Genomic DNA, 18760 nt, shown 5'->3' with positions numbered 1-18760 from the left:
ATTTTTGTAAATATCATAACTTTTGACCACAAGGTGGCGCCCCAAAACTTTTTGAGTACTGTCAGGGCATGGTGAGTTTCATAACGATATGCCAATGCGTTCATAAAATATACCATTTTACGACGAAATTCAAAATGTCTGACACCTATAATGGGAAAAATGGGTGTCGTTCGACTCGGCTTGTGATTTTTGGCCAAACTGTTCAGAAGTTATAAGCAAAAAAGTAAATTGTTCATATCTCCTGACCACTAGGTGGCACTGTGCCGAAACTCTGCAGGTCTCCTCAAGTCATGGTTGTCATATCACACACCAAGTTTGGTCAGAATACGCTAAAACATAGCGGAGATATAGCCTAACGTTCATTTTGGCGTGTGCTTTGTCAAATTCGTTTGTAAATTATTTGAGAAAGTTTTGATGAATCAACTTGAATTTCCATAACTGTTTGTCAGCATGGTCTGAAGATGATCTGGTTCAATAAAAAAAAAAAGAGTCTACAGCACCTGTAACCCTGAGGACATTTCCATTCTAACTCTTTAACTTGATTCTGCTTCTGTTTGTGATCAGGAGATTTTAAGCCGTTAAACTCTGGGAAAGTGTTCAGTGATCCAGTAATCGAATTCATCCAAACAGTCCACGAGCTCTGTTGTATTCTGCGATTGTTTCTGAAGAGCGCAATTTTGGTGACATACCAAGGTCGTACAGTAAGCGCGCGAGTGTCTGATGCAAAAAAGCGTGTGTGTGCGAGCTCTTGATCACTGATCGCACGCTGCATTCATGTACAGACACACAGTACATTCACGTTGTTTCCACACACACTCAGGAAGGATAATGTTTGATTTGTCATATGTTGTTGTGATTAGTAATCGTAGGTTTATTCAGTCAAAACGGTTGATTTAGGAGTTTCTGTGGCGTCTCCGCGTGGTCCTGCTCGGTATCGCAGCTTGACGTCTAAAATGAAAGCAATCTCGTTGTTGTTGCTCTGTACACACAGGGTCGCAAATAACAAATAGTTATTAATAGGCTAATAACAAACATAAAAATAAACATTTGTTTGAAAGTAATTAAAGAGGAAATTATGAGTTAAGCAACATCATACGAGCAAGAGTGCTCTTTTCCAGAGTAGCCTACACTCTAAAAAAAAAAAATCATAACCTTTTTAAGTGCTATATAGCACCAATTTTGGTGCTTCAACGGTTCTTCAGCGGTTCTTCAGAGGTTCTTCACCGGTTCTTTGACTAAGGTGCTATATAGCGCCGCTACACTCTAAAAAAAAAAGGTTCTATATGGCACCAAAAATGGTTCTTGGCTCGTAATCATAGGGGAACCTTTTTTAGTGCTATATAGCACCAATTTTGGTGCTTCAGTGGTTCTTCAGGGGTTCTTCAGAGGTTCTTCAGCGGTTCTTCAGCGGTTCTTCAGAGGTTCTTCACCGGTTCTTTGACTAAGGTGCTATATAGCACCGCTGAAGAACCGCTGAAGAACCACTGAAGCACCAAAATTGGTGCTATATAGCGTTAAAAAAGGTTCCCCTATGATTACGAGCCTTTTTTTTAGAGTGTACCATATACAGAACATGTTAAGATATGGTTCTTTTATAGCACCAAAAGTGGTTCCTCTATGATTACGACGAAGAACCATTTTTTGTGCCATATAGAACCTTTTTTTATACATTTCTTTTGTATATCAGCACGATTGCAAAATGCGGTATTAATTTTATACAACAGTTCAATAAACAACAAGTTGTCATTTTTTACAGGTTTGCTCTATTTTTCCAACAAAAATAGATTCAAACAAAGTATAGGTTTCGTTCTCGAATAATTCACCGTTTTTGAACAGTCGGTTAGAACTAATTAGTTGAATGATTCTAGAATCCACTCACGCCGCCAAATATACTGGCAGTTTATAGTTTCATAGGCCTGGAATAATTTCATATTTCTATAATTAAAATATTATATTTAGAACATAAATCTAAAAATCTCATGATATTAGGCATATTTAGGCATTTGTAATTACAGTGTAAGGGGATTTTGATAAATGGTTAGATGGATTTTGTTGATACTGATTTCATTTAATTCTTATAACAGCCATAGTGTATCGTGGTCAATAGTGTAATGACTTAAAAAGATGGTCAACAATATGTAACTTTACTTTATAAGAGGTGTGCCCTAAAAAGTGAGATTTTGAATTTTTTTTTAATGCAATTTTGAGAACACCAAGGAAAGAGCACGTTCTTTAGTCTGTTTGGATACTTCAAACACAAGTTTGCACTGCCTGTTTGGTTTACCTGTTTAGCCTACACGTTAAAAGCGTGCGTTTTGTCAGACTCACAGCGCGCCTCCTCGACGCATGGTTTACCATATAAGCGCGCGTTCTTAACGTGCGCTCTGGGGTCACGGAAAACGCGCGTCGGTTTTCCTTGACCTCAAAGCGCACCTTATAAGAACGTACATTTTTGTGGTAAGCACGCACGTTTAATCGCACGCTTTTGACGTGTCAATGTGCAATCAGACGCCCGCCCAAGCGTATATGAACACTTTGGGATATTCCATTATTATCCAAAATTCTTTTATGGAATCTTATGAGGGCGCCTACTCTAGCCTGTTAGTCCTCTAAAATGTTATATAATATTGAGGAAATACAGAAATTATTTAGAAACGCACAACAGCAGCTACATATAGAAAATACCAACAAAAAAAAATTTCATACCATCGTTTTGGCGCCCCCAAGGTGCTGCGCCCCTATGCGCCGCATATAGCGCATACCCACTTTTTGCGCCACTATGTACACACACTATACACTGTGAATTCTGTAACGTTTTTTATGTAATGTTTTGTTCATGGGTGCTTAGGTATGTATAAATGGACTCCTTACATTTGGTTATTTGGTGTCATTTTGGAGTCTCCAATGATCTTTGAAGTTTTGTGAAAATCACCCTTCAATCTGATTGTTTACTTTGGATATAGCAAATTATGACAAAATGAATGTCTAATAAGATAAATGGTGTATGATTAATTTCACTATAAGTGTGCGATTAATCGCGATTAAAAATGGTAATCTATTGATAGCCCTAATATGTATGTATATATATATATATATATATAACAATTCAAACAGATATTAAACAATTTAACAAAGTTAAGTTAAGCAATCAACTGTATAAAATTGCAACGTATTTAAAACATGTGATAACCTACCCCGACCTGGCATTTATGTAAAATACTTTTATGCTGAGAACCGCCAGGGTTATTAACATTAACCTTTTCATTACTTGAAATAAAAACATAAACATTAAAGGAAATAACTTAAAAGATAAAAGGGAACCTAAAACTAAATAGACTTCATATAAAAAACTAAAACTTACTAAAATTGTATTTAAAGGGGCTATATGCGTTTTTCTGAAATTTAAACTCGCGACTGACACCTGTGGCCAAAAAACAGAACTGCTCTTATTTTCTGCTCGCTCTCGCAGCGGTGGTGACGTCACATCCGCAGAAAGCGCGGGAAAAAACGACCCGGAAAAATAGGATACAGGCTTATAGGTGCACCCACTGTGAGCGGACAAGGTGTCAGTATGCTCATCAGGAGATGTTTGAGTCATAAATGGTAAAATAAAAAGGCTATTGTTACGTTTATTTTGGGGAAAAAAGTTGCATATAGCCCCTTTAAAACATTCTAATGTTTACTATAGTTTGCCGCAAAGTTGCATTATGTTTTCATAGTACAATTAATTATTTTAAGCCCTTTAATAAATAAATGAAGTTTTCCTGTCCATATTCCGGTAATGCTTGCGTCCCTGTGGCTGACATCACTGGTGCAGCAGTGCAGTTTTTCAGTGCAGCAGCAAATGCATTGTGGGCCGCCCTGCCCATACACACCCTCCTCCCCCTCCCGCACGTCTGCCCTTCTCATTCACGCTCACTGTCTCTGATATGAGCATGGATGAGGCAGTGCTGGAGCCGACCCTCCTGCAAACGATCGCTGCCAGCACTTCAAAAGCTGTCCGATATCTGTCTCTGTCTTCCTCCATACAGCGCTGCTCGATCGCCTCCTGGATTAAAGAGAACATCAAGAGGAAAGAGTGCTGCTTCTATGTGGAGGATGCCAGGTATGAGGAGTGTGTATGTATGTGTGTGTGTGTGTGTGTGATGGGCAGATCAGACGGGATGTCTGGGGTTTAAAGCTTAATCATTCTTGGGATGTAACCCTATAAAACCTACTGTATCATATTTGATGCGCACATTTTTAAGGACTCTGAATGATCAACATCTTGCTCTACATTCCTTCGGTCACATGTTTGATAGTTTATACTTTAAGTAAAAGGCCTAGTATAATTGTAAAAACATCTTTACTGATTTTAATAAAGTACACCTAAGAATAACTTTAATATTGTTAGTAATATTTCAAGATGAACACTTACCGGACTGTGGCAAACTGAGGTTTATTTGATCATCTATAATTTCAAATATGATCCATCAGGCTTTTGAGGAAGGTTCTCTCAATCATTGTTGTATTGCATTGCATTATATGTTTTAAAACTACAGAGATTTGATCATAAAACGAAGTATTTCATTATGTCAATGGGGTGGTTGATTATGATTTCTCTTTTTTTTTAACTTTAGTTAGTGTGTAATGTTGCAGTTTGAGCATAAACAACATCTGCAAAGTTACGACGCTCAAAGATATTTTCTTTTAAAGAAATCACTTTTTAAGGACTACAACAAACGGCTGGTAGGGACTACAACGAGCTTCTTCACGGGTTAGTGACATCACAAACCCTAAAATTGACTTAAACCCCGCCCCCGGGAACACACAACAAAGGCCATAGAGACAGAGCGACACGCGTCATAATCTGAAGACCACGCCCACCGGGGGGGAAAACAATCGAACGCTCTCCATTGACTTTGCATTGCGGGAGGCTGCCTCCTTGTCATTTCGGACTTATAACAAAAAACAGAACAATGTCTAAAAGCGGATATGTGACAAAGTGTACAGCAAACAAGCTAAGCAAAACCCAGAAGCAAAAACCCAGACGTTTTTATAAGCTGTTGACCCAAAAAACGAGCGTTTAAGGACAAAAAAGTGTATACAGGCCATTGAGACACGTTATATTACACTGAGAACTACACCCACTAGATGGGAACGTAATCAGCGACAGGAAATATAATATATAAAACTGACATTTGTATATTTGACTCAACAGTGACAGAATGTTTACTGCACACATACGCATACTGAGTGTCAGGATCCCAAAATATACCCATTCTTCCTGCTGAAGCGTCACGTTTTACTGCCTTTATCCACTTTTGTCTCCTTAAACTCTCGTTTTTTTGGGTCGACAGCTTATAAAAACTTATTTCTGTGTTTTTTAGCTTGTTTGCTGTACACTTTGTCACATATCAGCTTTTAGACATTGTTCTGTTTTTTGTTATAAGTCCGAAATGACAATGAGGCAGCCTCACGCAATGCAAAGTCAATGGAGAGCGTTGGATTGTTTTCCCCCCCGGTGTGGGCGTGGCCTAAATACACTCTGTCTCTATGAGAAGAGGAAGAGTTGTTGTAGTCGAGCACATTTGGGAGTCGCTCAAGTCGTCTTTCACATTTATGGCGATACAGTACAAACACAAATGCAATAGCATGTCATAAAACAAGATGACAACATAAGTTATAACCGTAATTAAACTAAACTATACCTGTTCTCTCTTCATGCAGCAGATATTCTCTGTCTCTGTGCATCTTACAACAGTTCCCACACCAGCGATTTATAGATTATCATGACAGAATATGCAGAGTTAACTCATAAATTCATCTACTATCCAATCAGAAACGTCCTGTCTCATTCCACATGTTGTCACAGTCTCTCCATTACTGTCAGACTCCGGTTTGAACATAAAAGGCTGAACATTTTCTGACATTTTCAGTGTGTGTCTGCGTGAGGTAATCAGAGCTGATAACACGAGCTCTTGAAGCTCCGCCCTCTTCTTGAAAGGGGGCGGGAGCAGCAGCTCATTTGCATTTAAAGGGACACATGCAAAATTGGTGCGTTTTTGCTCACCCTTACAAAGTGACAATTTTAACATGCTATAAAATGGTCTGTGGGGTAGTTTGAGCTAAAAGGTCACATACACACCCTGGGGACATCAGAGACTTATTTTACATCTTGTAAATTGGGGCATTATAGGACCCCTTTAAGACATCATTGGCGATATAGAGTGACAACTTATTATCTTTTCACTGTTACGCTTTGAGTTTTATTTTCCAGTGGGTTTAGATAAGAGATGTTCCTTAGACAATGTTTGCGAGTGCTATAATGACATCAAGCTTTGGCTGTATAATAATTTCCTTCAAATAAATAAGAGTAAAACTGATTGTAGGTCAGCCAAGGTCTATCTGTGGCGCTGTTTACTTTATTAAAATGCGTTTCGGTCGATCGGAGAAGGGAGACACATTCCCGTTTACACCTGGTGTTTAAATCCGTCCATTTTAGACCATTTCTGTCCTGATTTCTTCAAGGGGAGGGTCTATGGGTGGTTAATGTATGGGTTTTTTCAGATCTTTCCATCTTATGGACAAAAAAAAGCTTGCACAATTTACATATGAACAGCTTTGATTTCTGCTCTAACAGACACAAGACCAGCCGAACGCTGTGAGTGTGTGTTAGAAATCAGGAATGGTGAGAGAACAATGAGCTTGGTATGTTTTTCATCTTCAAACCAAACTTGGGTCTCCAGCCGTGTGGCTAGCGCTCTTCCCATAATGTTTACACGTTTGGTCAATAGGCAGAGAGTAGCCAGTCTTTTAGAGGCTGTTCCAGTGCATTTGACCACATGAGTGTTTACACTATGAAAGCAATCCTGTAGAATTGATTGAGTTCTGCTTTATGCTTGCAAGGCACTAGCAGGCACTCTGATCTCCTCTACTTTCACTCTTCCTCTTAAGCACTTCTGATAAACGTCTTTTAAAAGTTCCTCATTGTAACTATAAATCAAGAGGTGACCATGCTTTTTCTAATGAATTATAATGATGCATCAAATTATCAGGACTTGTGCACTTGAGCTATTCTTTTAAAAGTCATTGTGTGTATATAAAATATACACGAAGTATAATTAATGATGCAACTTGACAAGCGCTAAACTAAAGATCACGTGTGTGCACTCCTGTTCGCCTCTGTGTGTGGTTCAGCAACATTGGGACAATATGTGTGGTGTGTGTGTTGTTGGGCTGTAACTCATGTGTGGATAACATGGATTACTGTTGACAGGGAGGGGATTTGTAAGTGTGGTTACCCAAAGATCCAGCACTGCGATGAGGCCATCAAACCGGAGGACTATGTTGGGGAGCATTGGGACAAACACAGGCATGTCAGAGAGATGCCCACCGATGCTTTTGGAGATATCAGCTTCGGTGGACTTGGACAGAAAACCGGGAAGGTAAAATGACAACTTTGGATTCAAATGGACCTCCTTTCTATTATACTCTCTTAATAATAAAGGTCTCAAAAGTGGGTTTTTGCATTAATGCCCTATTTTTAGTTCCCCAAAGAACCTTACAGTAATCAGTTCTCAAAATAACAATTTTTATCTAAGTGTGAATCACATTTTAATCATCTAAAGAACCGTTTAACACTATAAAAAGGTTCAGTGGATGTTAAAGGTTCTTCATAAGTGATTAAATGTCTATTGTCTAATGTCTAAGTCGCTGAAACAGGATTGAAATAGTGCACTTAAAGAGTATTGCTTTCCAGTTAAAACATATTAACGTTTTTTAATTGAGATACATTTACTTGAGAAGATACACTAAGATATTTGGACTTGATTTCAGAGATTGCAATGTAAATTTATTTTGTCTTAGGGGAGAAAACTTTGTGTTTTGACCGTTCATTTAAAATTGTGTGCGTTTTGGCGGCCTAAAAATGCAAACTTTTGAAAATGTTTTTTAAAGTGCACGTTTTTGAACACAAGACCATTATCGTCTCAGTATAAACTACAAAAACTAGGGATGCACAGATATGAAAATTTTGGCCGATACGATAACCAATATTTTTTATATTTGAAAGCCAATAACCGATATATTGGCCGATAAATCTAAATCTAATAGAATATTAGAATGTTATAGAATTTTTGAGAGCTTGATTACAAAAACAAAAGTCTCACTATTAAAAGCAATGCCCAAAACACACAATTATGATGTTCTCATTATCATTTTATGTAGTCTATATGACAGACTTGCGCTGCACATGTTGCACACTGACAGTATTTTCCTTTTTTAAGTGATTTCAATCATATATTAAGCAATTCAATGACTCAGCTGAAGGAAATAATCCATAATTTTTTCTGCTTTAATATATAGGCCAAATGTTCTTATCAGGCCGATAGCGATAACATAAAAAATTCACATATATAGGCCGTTACCAATGTGGCGGTCGATATATTGTGCATCCCTAACAAAAACGTGAATTTGTGAAAACGATCATGTTATGCATGATGCACATCCTCAGGGCTCCAGACTAACATTTGAGAGCAGTAGCTCTAAGTTCTACAGATTGTGGCGCCAGCTCCTGATTTGGTGGCACTGGAGGAAAATGTATCATACTTTTACTATTGTTTTTGTTGATAAGTGCAGTTACTAATAATATTGCATGTTTGTTTATTGGTAATTTAGCAGTGAAGCACTGAGCTTGAATTGATATGCAGATAAAATGTACTTTTATTAACAGTAATGTGCAAAAAAAAAAAAATTATAGGGAAAATGTAAATATTGTACTCTTATTAAATGTACCATTTGACACATTTAACAGCTTCAGTGATTATAAAAGGAGCTCTTGTACTTGTTTACTTGTTCGCTTTCAGTCGGTCACGTTCGACGTACGTCGGAACTGACCGACGAATTGGGATCTGTTTTCAGAGACCAATCTTCTTCGAGTGTATAGAAGCGAGCCAATGAACATTGGCATGCAGTTCACGCATTCCACGCACCGCCCCGTGTTGCGGGTATAAATACGGAAGTGGAAGTACCGCATATTGCTTTCAACTTCGGAGCCGAGCATTACGTTTTTGTATGTTCCTACAAAGAGTGTTTTTGCTAAACGAGTCAGAGAGGTCCTACCTGCTTTCCGGTGTCCAGTGTCGGTGTGACGGTGCCTTGCAGCGCTGGTCGCGTGCAGAGAAAAAAACAAACAGCTGTTGTCACAGCTTGCTGGCCATTTTTCCTTTGAGTGCTCACAGCGGGCTTGCACCTTTGAACTGATGTGAGCCGCGGCCATTTCCCCTGTGTGCCTCGGCACTGATCGGAGCAGTTTCCTCTTCTAAAAGAGCAACACGGTTTGACCCTGTGTCTTTTTCAAGATGTCATTCAAACCGTGTGTTTCTGGATGCCGTCAGTATCCATCTCCAGTTGATGGGCACAATCGCTGTCTCACGTGCAGTGTTGGGCACGTTACTTTAAAAAAGTAATTAGTTATAGTTACTAGTTACTTCTTACAAATAGTAACTGAGTTAGTAACTGAGTTACATCATTATAAAAGTAACTAATTACCAGGGAAAGTAATTACTTCGTTACTTTTTTTTCCCCCAAATGTTCAAATATGTCATATAACTTGGATGCCCCCAATATTAGATATGTTAAATGAATGAATTGGACACTAAATAGAATAAATTATTATTATAAAACATTGTACATTAATGTACACTATTGTAATGTTGCTGTGGGACAATGTGAGAGACACCTATCAAATTCAATGCATTATTGTAAATATTATCAGTAGGCCTACTATAGTGTAAATATTGTGTAAATATTATCAGTACTATACTTTCCCTTGGTAGTGGAGCTCACGTTATCACCTGGGTTTTTAGCCACTCATTTTGTGGCATATGATGATGTGAGGCGCTTCAGAATCACTTGCCACCGATGTGGAGAGACTCTTTCTTCCTGGGCATAAGTTGCACGTTACATAAATATTCTTACCTTTCACCTCAACGAGGGAAAAGTAGCGCTTATACTTCCAGTTTGCGAAAGCTACCTTTGAAGTCGTTGGACCATCGCTGAATGTGCATATGCGTGTGCGTCATAGGTGTGTGTGTGTGTGTGAACCATAGACGTGAAAAAAATAGGTGTGAACTCAACCTATTAACTTCAACCTTGTCTCCCACCCACCAATCATCATCAGTTATGTGTACCACCGCACCCACCCCCAACACGCATGGCTGGTGCGCGCGCACACGCACACGCACGCAAACACACATACACACACGTTGCAGGTCCGACTGACAGAGAGCCTGTTCGGATGAAAAGCACTTCAGTGAGCTCAATTATAGTAACGCGACTAACGCCGCATTTTTTTCCCTCAGTAATGCTAACGGCGTTGTAACGGGAGAAACAGTAATTTGTTTGATTACTCGTTACTGAAAAAAATAATTCCGTTAGTAACGGCGTTTTTCTGTAACGCCGTTATTCCCATCACTGCTCACGTGTTTGGGCGTTCAGCACGCTGAGGCGGCTTTCATGGATGACTCATGTTCGCACTGCGCGAACATGACCATCACAGTCTTAAGGTCTAGGCTCCAATACCTCAAAGGGGGTGGAGCCCCATTGCGCATCCCCCGATCTAGTGGTCCTCCCGCTGCAAAGCAGAGGGCTGCTACTTTGGCTGATGCCTTTGGTGGAGACCTGAGGGGAGGGCACCCCCGCCGGGTCACCAGGCTCCTCGGGCCCCTCCGCTGCGCCGGTAGAGCTTCCGGAAGAGCGCGCTGGTCCTTCCCATGGTGGGCCAGCCGTTACTTTCGGGGCTCCGACTGAGGATGTGTTATCGATAGCTGCATCGGGGGACGAGCTAATGGACTCTGGAGATGAGGATTCAGCTGCGCTGCCCCCTTCGGGTGTGGTAGCGTTGTCCGAGTCTGATCCAGAGCTCACGGCTATGCTTTCCCGGGCTGCCGCGAGTTTCGGGCTCGAGTGGAACCCTTCACAGTGTCCTGAACCCTCGCGGCTGGACGATTGGTATCTTGGGACGGACCATGCTGGTTCTCAACGCCCCGCCCCAGTACCTTTCTTTCCGGAAGTGCATCAGGAGCTCACAAAGTCGTGGACAGCGCCCTACAGCGCTCGTGCACGATCGACTGACTCCTCTGTCCTCACTACCCTTACGTGGAAGCCCCCCCAGTGGAACGGTCGGTTGTGATGCAACTGTGTCCAAAGACCGCTTCCAACTGGCGGGGTCACCCGCGTCTCCCCTCCCGGGCGTGTAGGTTCTCGTCCGGTCTAACGGGCAGAGCCTACACAGCCTGCGGAGAAGCTGCGTCATCTTTGCATGCCATGGCGCTCCTGCAGGTCTACCAGGCCAAGGCGCTCAAGGAATTGCACGAGGGTAGTTCCGACCCAGGGGTTATGCAGGAACTGCGTACCGCGTCGGACCTCGCCCTCCGGGCGACGAAAGTCACCGCTCGCACCCTGGGTCGGGCGATGTCCACTCTTGTGTCCAGGAATGCTACCTGTGGCTGAACCTGGCTGATATGCATGAGGCCGACAAAGTGCGGTTCCTCAATGCCCCTGTCTGCCAGGCCGGCCTCTTCGGCGACGCCATCGTGAACTTCGCCCAGCAGTTCTCAGTGGCCCAGGAGCAGACGGAGGGGATCAAGAATATCCTGCTCCGGTGACCCGCTGCCGCCTCCGCCCCTGCTAAACCCAAGCAGTCTCCACGATCAGGGAAGCAGGGCGCCGGTCGTAAGGGTCTCGGCCCTGACTCGGGGAGCCCAGGGAGAAGAGGAGCTGCTCCATGGGAGGTGGTGTCCGCGCCGGGGGGAGAATGTCTACAAGACTGGTGCCGTAATGAACATCCTGCTGCTGGCCCTCCGGGGTCCAGCGGTACCCACATTCTTAAAGGGTTAGTTCACCCAAAAATGAAAATTCTGTCATTAATTACTTTCCCCTAATGTCGTTCGACACCCGTAAGACCTCCGTTCATCTTCGGAACAGAAATTAAGATATTTTAGTTGAAATCTGATGCCTCTGAAAGTCCTCCATTGGCTCAATGGTACTCTACACTCTCAAGACCCTTAAAAGGTACTAAAGACGTCGTTACAAAGTCCATTTCACTACAGTGGTTCTAAAATAACTTTATGAATCGGCGACAATAGTTTTTGTGCGCAAAAAAACCCTAAATAACGACTTACATAGTGATGACGATTTCAAAACAAAGCATCATGAAGCTTCGAAGCGTTATGAATCACTGAGTCGATTCAGCGGTTTGAATGGCCAAATTTCAGCAGTTTGGCGGTTTGACACGCGATCCGAATTATCATTCGGCTCAGTGATTCATAACGCTTCGAAGCTTCATGATGCTTTGTTTTGAAATCGTCATCACTATGTAAGTCGTTATTTAGGGTTTTTTGCGCACAAAAACTATTGTCGCCGATTCATAAAGTTATTTTAGAACCACTGTAGTGAGATGGACTTTGTAACGACGTCTTTAGTACCTTTTAAGGGTCTTGAGAGTGTAGAGTACCATTGAGCCAATGGAGGCCTTTCAGAGGCATCAGATTTCAACTAAAATATCTTCATTTCTGTTCCGAAGATGAACGGAGGTCTGACGGGTGTCGAACGACATGAGGGTAAGTAATTAATGACAGAATTTTCATTTTTGGGTGAACTAACCCTTTAATAAAAGAGGTTTCCTCCCTCCCTGAGCCCCGAGAGGGACAGGTTGGCAGTGTGCGATGCCCCCGGGCCTTGCCACTCCTTTCCTCCCCTCTCACCCCTCGCCAGGGGGCAGAAGAGTGGGCACCGAGGACGCCCCCGGGCCTTCTCACCCACACTCTGCCTCACCTGGAGTACTCAGGCAACACTCCGGGCCGCCTCCGGGCCGCCTCCGGGCCGCCTCCGGGCCTCCCGAGTCGGGTCTGAGTACTCCACTTCGATGCCTCACCCCGGGTACGTCTGTGGTGCCGTTGGTCCCGCTTGTTTGGTCTCTGGGGGCCTGGCTAGGTCTCCCCAGGTCGTCACGCTGGCTTATCCGTACCATCAGACTCGGCAATGCGATTCAATTCGCACGCCGGCCTCCCAAGTACAAGGGCATCCTCTTCACCTCCGTGCGGAGCAGCGATGCCCATGTCTTGCGGTCCGAGATTGATGTCCTGCTGGCGATATGAGGTCGGGGTTCTACAGCCCCTACTTCATTGTACCCAAGAAAGGGGGTGGGTTAAGGCCAATCTTGGACCTGCGCATTCTGAATCGGGCCCTGCACAAGCTCCCGTTCAAAATGTTAACGCAGAAACGCATTTTCCAATGCATCCGTCCCCAAGATTGGTTCGCAACGTCTTACTTTGAGACCATTAAAAATGTATGTTCTATATAGTATGAGTGTGTGTAGTATGAATGAAAATCAGATGTGCTATATCCACCATGTTGTCATCATGTGACCTCAGTTGCGTCGCTTCACCGCCATTCACCAATTCTCTCCCGTGGCCTCATGGGATAGTAAAGTGTCCATTGAATGCACTCTTCATGATCTCGCCAGAAGTAGTAGGTCATTCAGGTACTGTTTTATGAATACAATGAATTCGGACATACAACTGTTGTTTTTTGCCTACTACTATTTGAAATCACCAATGAAATCTGACAACAACTGTCTCATGCATTTTGTTTCTAAACGCTCGAATCATGACAAAAAACAGCATTTTGAAGCCTGGACGAAGCTAATGCGCATGCGCAGTCCTAAATGCGTGTCTCAAAACACTGCCTGTTTCTATAGCAACCTGAGCTATTACTTTACTAATCAACAATTGGCTCTTTCATTTAGAAGGCGGGGCATATTCGCCATATTGGGCATTGCACTTTCTCCCATTCATAAGTGATCGGAGTGCACTGTCTTCCTATATATAATGTCTTTGCTACTATATAGTATAGGGAAGTAGGCATATTTGGACACAGCATCACATCAGTCTATACAAAGTGACATCACCATCTACTGTCCTGACCTGGCAGCATAATACAGTGTTTTTAGTTATTTTCGCGGATCCGTGTGAACGGGGATCATTTTGACAACGTTTTTTGTACGTGTGTCGTGTGAACGTAATTCACTGGCAGATTTTTTACTTGTTTTTAATACTTGAAACTAGGCATAAAATCATTAAACTTTTACTTTTATTGCCCTTTCTCTCTCATTATTATTATTTTATCAAACATATTTTAAATTGTGTGTAAATGTATATGTCTGTAATTTGATGTTATCAATGCTTTGGCAATGTAAAGCTTTTTTTTTCTTCTTACCATGCAAATAGAGCCACTTGAATATGAATATGAATATGAAAAATCTGCCAGTGTAATACGCAAAATCCATAAACACATGATCTGTGAAAAGAAGTCCAGCAATCTTATGCAGTTTTGCAATTTGATTTTGTTTTAAAAAATGTAATATTTTAACTGGAAAAAGGCAAAAGACTAATTAAAAAACATGTAAAGAGAATTTGTTTAGCATTTATATAGATGTGTTATGAAAAAAAAAGAAACAGAATGGTAAACTAAAAATTAAAACATCTAAAATAATGTTTTTTATTCAAGTCATATATATTATTTATTACTGATGAATCCACCTAAATAGCTAAAAAGGTAACAAATGCAGAAAAAGACATTTAAATGTAAAATTATATTTAAGAAGTACCAGTACGAACAGAATGTGGAAGGACTGTTTTGTCAACTAACAAATAACATCTGACAACAATAAGTAAGTCACTTTGAATAAAAACTGCATTATTCAGGCTGTTCCTCCATCACGGTTAGAAGGTTAAATACATTTACCTTTATCTCCTATGCAAACTCATAGATTCTGTTGTGTGTGTTAAGTATGCTCGGGTGTCGTCGGACACGTCCTGTGAGAGTCTGTTCCAGCTGATGACAGAACAGTGGAAACTGCGCTCGCCGAACCTGCTGATTTCAGTGACCGGCGGAGCCAAAAACTTCTACATGAAGAATCACCTGAAGGACAAGTTCCGTCGGGGCCTCATTAAAGTCGCCCAGACCACAGGTACAGTGATACTATATATGAAATATCAACTGCTTGATTGTTATATCACAATTTAAACTGTTATCCCATAGCTCTCTATATAAAGTTGGACATATAAATGCATCCAACTTAGTCAAATACTGTCAGGGTTGAGGTAAGGGATGAGGTGAAATGCAGAAGAACTGGGTTATTTATTAATAATAAAATAAAGCAAAAACTACCCCGAGGAGGAAAACAAGACTTGACTTGGACTTGAACTAGACTCAAGAAGCAGGGAAAGATGAGGCACAAATGACAATGATCCAGCCCTAGGACTGCAAATACAAGGAGAATAAATAGGGAGCAAACAAGGCAAGTAATGAGGGAGGACAGGTGGGGCAAATAAACCAAGAATCAGATAACAAGATGGGCCCAGTCAAGACAAAAGACATGAGAGCACATGGCCAGCAAACACAAATCAAAAGCCATGTGCCCAAACAAAACGTGACATGAACACACAGCCAATGAGAACACTCATAAGCCACGTGTTCACGCAAAACATGACAACATGAAAGCACGCAGCCAATATAAACACGAACCGCGGGCTACACAACACACATGGACAGAAGAGCGCACGCTAGGGTGGCCATTTCCATAACACCAAAAAGGAGGACACTTTCGGGCATTTAGTGAAGCAAGAATAATTGCATAGGACTCTGGTGTACTCGCAACTACAATACAATTTTGTCCATCATATCAATGGTGATACAGTGATTTTGAAATAGCCAACTCTATTCATTGCCAGACCATTTGATCTACGATATATCTTGAAGTAGACATATGTGTAAGAGGCAAAAAAGTGTTTGTTTACAGTAATGGTATTTATTAAAAGACATTTTGATGTCTGTTTCAAAAACTGACCACTGAGATGAACCTGTCTTGGAAAGTGCACAGTGCCTGAAAACATAACATTTCTAGACTTCTGGCAATAAAAGAAATACATAAATAAACAAATAATCTGGCACAGTGCCAAATCCATGAAAAGCGTATGTACTGCTTTTTGATATAAATTTGTGTTCTTTTGTCCATTCCGGATTAAAAGAGGTCTGACGTTTCAGCATGTTAACGTTATGATATGACGTAGCCAGCACGTCATGGAGGCTTGTTTACCAATGATATATCAGATATTTATTTGACGTCGTTTTTAGCCAATCATTTGTTTGACCAGAGATCTTACGGCATTAGACGCTATGCTACTGCTTCTCAATAAAGATTCTAGAGCGGGGTTTTTTTAGCAACTTTTCAGCGCAACTCCAAAAAGGAGGACAAATGAGTGTCCGGCTTGAGGCTGCGCCGGACAGGGAGCTTAAAATCCGGACTGTCCGGCCAAAATCCGGACGTATGGCCACCCTAGCGCATGCTCACACGATAAGACAGAGCGCACGAGAATGAGAAGACAAACACGAGAAGAAGAACAAACTTGACAGAAGACGAACACGTGGAACATGAATGTCCGAATCCCAACACAAAAACTAAACCAAACTAGACTGAAGTGCTGGGATCCAAACACCACGCCCAGCACACAAAACTCACAAGGACAGAAGAGCACGCAGCTCGAGCATGCTCACACAAGACAAGACATACAATACAGGAGTGTCAGGGCTCTGTCACAAAGCCAAGAGTAAGCTAGAGCGAAGTGACAGAACCCTGACAAATACATACAGTACACTCATGTAAAGCAATATACACTCACCTAAAGGATTATTAGGAACACCAGTTCAATTTCTCATTAATGCAATTATCTAATCAACCAATCACATGGCAGTTGCTTCAATGTATTTAGAGGTGTGATCCCGGTCAAGACAATCTCCTGAACTCCAAACTGAATGTCAGAATGGGAAAGAAAGGTGATTTAAGCAATTTTGAGCGTGGCATGGTTGTTGGTGCCAGACGGGCCGAGTATTTCACAATCTGCTCAGTTACTAGCATTTTCACGCACAACCATTTCTAGGGTTTACAAAGAATGGTGTGAAAAGGGAAAAACATCCAGTATGCGGCAGTCCTGTGGGCGAAAATGCCTTGTTGATGCTAGAGGTCAGAGGAGAATGGGCCGACTGATTCAAGCTGATAGAAGAGCAACTTTGACTGAAATAACCACTCGTTACAACCGAGGTATGCAGCAAAGCATTTGTGAAGCCACAACACGCACAACCTTGAGGCGGATGGGCTACAACAGCAGAAGACCCCACCGGGTACCACTCATCTCCACTACAAATAGGAAAAAGAGGCGACAATTTGCACAAGCTCACCAAAATTGGACAGTTGAAGACTGGAAAAATGTTGCCTGGTCTGATGAGTCTCAATTTCTGTTGAGACATTCAGATGGTAGAGTCAGAATTTGGCGTAAACAGAATGAGAACATGGATCCATCATGTCTTATTTCCACTGTGCAGGCTGGTGGTGGTGGTGTAATGGTGTGGGGGATGTTTTCTTGGCACACTTTAGGCCCCTTAGTGCCAATTTGGCATCGTTTAAATGCCACGGCCTACCTGAGCATTGTTTCTGACCATGTCCATCCCTTTATGACCACCATGTCCCCATCCTCTGATGGCTACTTCCAGCAGGATAATGCACCGTCACAAAGCTCCAATCATTTCAGATTGGTTTCTTGAACATGACAATGAGTTCACTGGACTAAAATGGCCCCCACAGTCACCAGATCTCAACCCAATAGAGCATCTTTGGGATGTGGTGGAACGGGAGCTTCGTGCCCTGGATGTGCATCCCACAAATCTCCATCAACTGCAAGATGCTCTCCTATCAATATGGGCCAACATTTCTAAAGAATGCTTTCAGCACCTTGTTGAATCAATGCCACGTAGAATTAAGGCAGTTCTGAAGGCGAAAGGGGGTCAAACACAGTATTAGTATGTGTTCCTAATAATCCTTTAGGTGAGTGTATACTATAGAGCAAATCTCAACTGCGTGATTGTTTATAACATCCCAAAATATAAACTAGAATATCACCCAGCTCTAATCTGCTAAATGTGACTGTAAGGCATTTAGATATTACACTTCTCTTGTTCCAATGCTGTACGTTTGTCAGGTGCGTGGATCCTGACAGGAGGTACACACGCGGGTGTGATGAAGCACGTGGGCATGGCCGTGCGAGATTACACGCTCAGCAGCAGTTCGATGGATGGACAGATCGTCGTCATCGGTGTGGCACCCTGGGGAGTCATTCACAACAGCGACACACTGATCCATCCTGAGGTCAGACATACAGTATTGATGCGTTCATGTCGAAAAGATGTGGCCCTGGACCACAAAACTGTCACATCTGTTCTGTGTTTTGCACATTTGGGACTTTTATGTTGAAGTTTATTTGTGACTAGGTTCTGTGTTCTTTTCTGTGTCCTGTTCCTGTGGAGTTTTGTAGTTCTTTGTAGTTTTTCCATGTCCATTCGTTTTCCCAGGTGTTCCCATTCACCACACACCTTGTTATCTCATTTAGCTCTGCTGTGTGTATATAAAGCCCATGTTTTCTCTGGTTCTCTGTCAGTCGTTTTTTAATGTTTCATGTCATGCAGGTTATCCTGTTCCCAGTTCGCTGGTTTTCTGGTTTATTTTGTTCTGGAGTCCTGTTTTTGATTGTTTATTTTTCTCAGTGTTATTTTGTTCCTGATCTTTGATTGTTTGTTTCGTTAAATTCTCCCCTGCAATTTGGATCCTGTTTTTCTACCTGCCGTCTGTTTATTCCCCGCTCCGTGACAAAAACCAGTCATAAGG

At 41.8% G+C, this 18760-nt stretch overlaps 1 protein-coding gene across 1 annotated transcript in view; it reads left to right on the top strand.

The window, feature by feature from the left end:
* The first annotated feature begins 3923 nt into the window (after positions 1–3923).
* trpm2 (transient receptor potential cation channel, subfamily M, member 2) overlaps positions 3924–18760 on the top strand; it is a 71594-nt gene continuing 56757 nt past the window's right edge. The window contains exons 1-4 of the mRNA XM_079821122.1: positions 3924–4105; positions 7259–7427; positions 14833–15013; positions 18078–18244. Of these exons, the coding sequence (XP_079677248.1) occupies positions 3930–4105; positions 7259–7427; positions 14833–15013; positions 18078–18244 (693 nt within the window). The 5' untranslated portion in view covers positions 3924–3929. The remainder of the gene's footprint in view (positions 4106–7258; positions 7428–14832; positions 15014–18077; positions 18245–18760) is intronic.

This window comes from Gobio gobio (genome assembly GCF_949357685.1).
Source record: "Gobio gobio genome assembly, chromosome: 7".
NCBI classification, from domain to species: Eukaryota; Metazoa; Chordata; class Actinopteri; order Cypriniformes; family Gobionidae; genus Gobio; species Gobio gobio.
The sequence above is the reverse complement of the archived record's forward strand: the minus strand, read 5'-3'. Positions and strand labels throughout refer to the sequence as shown.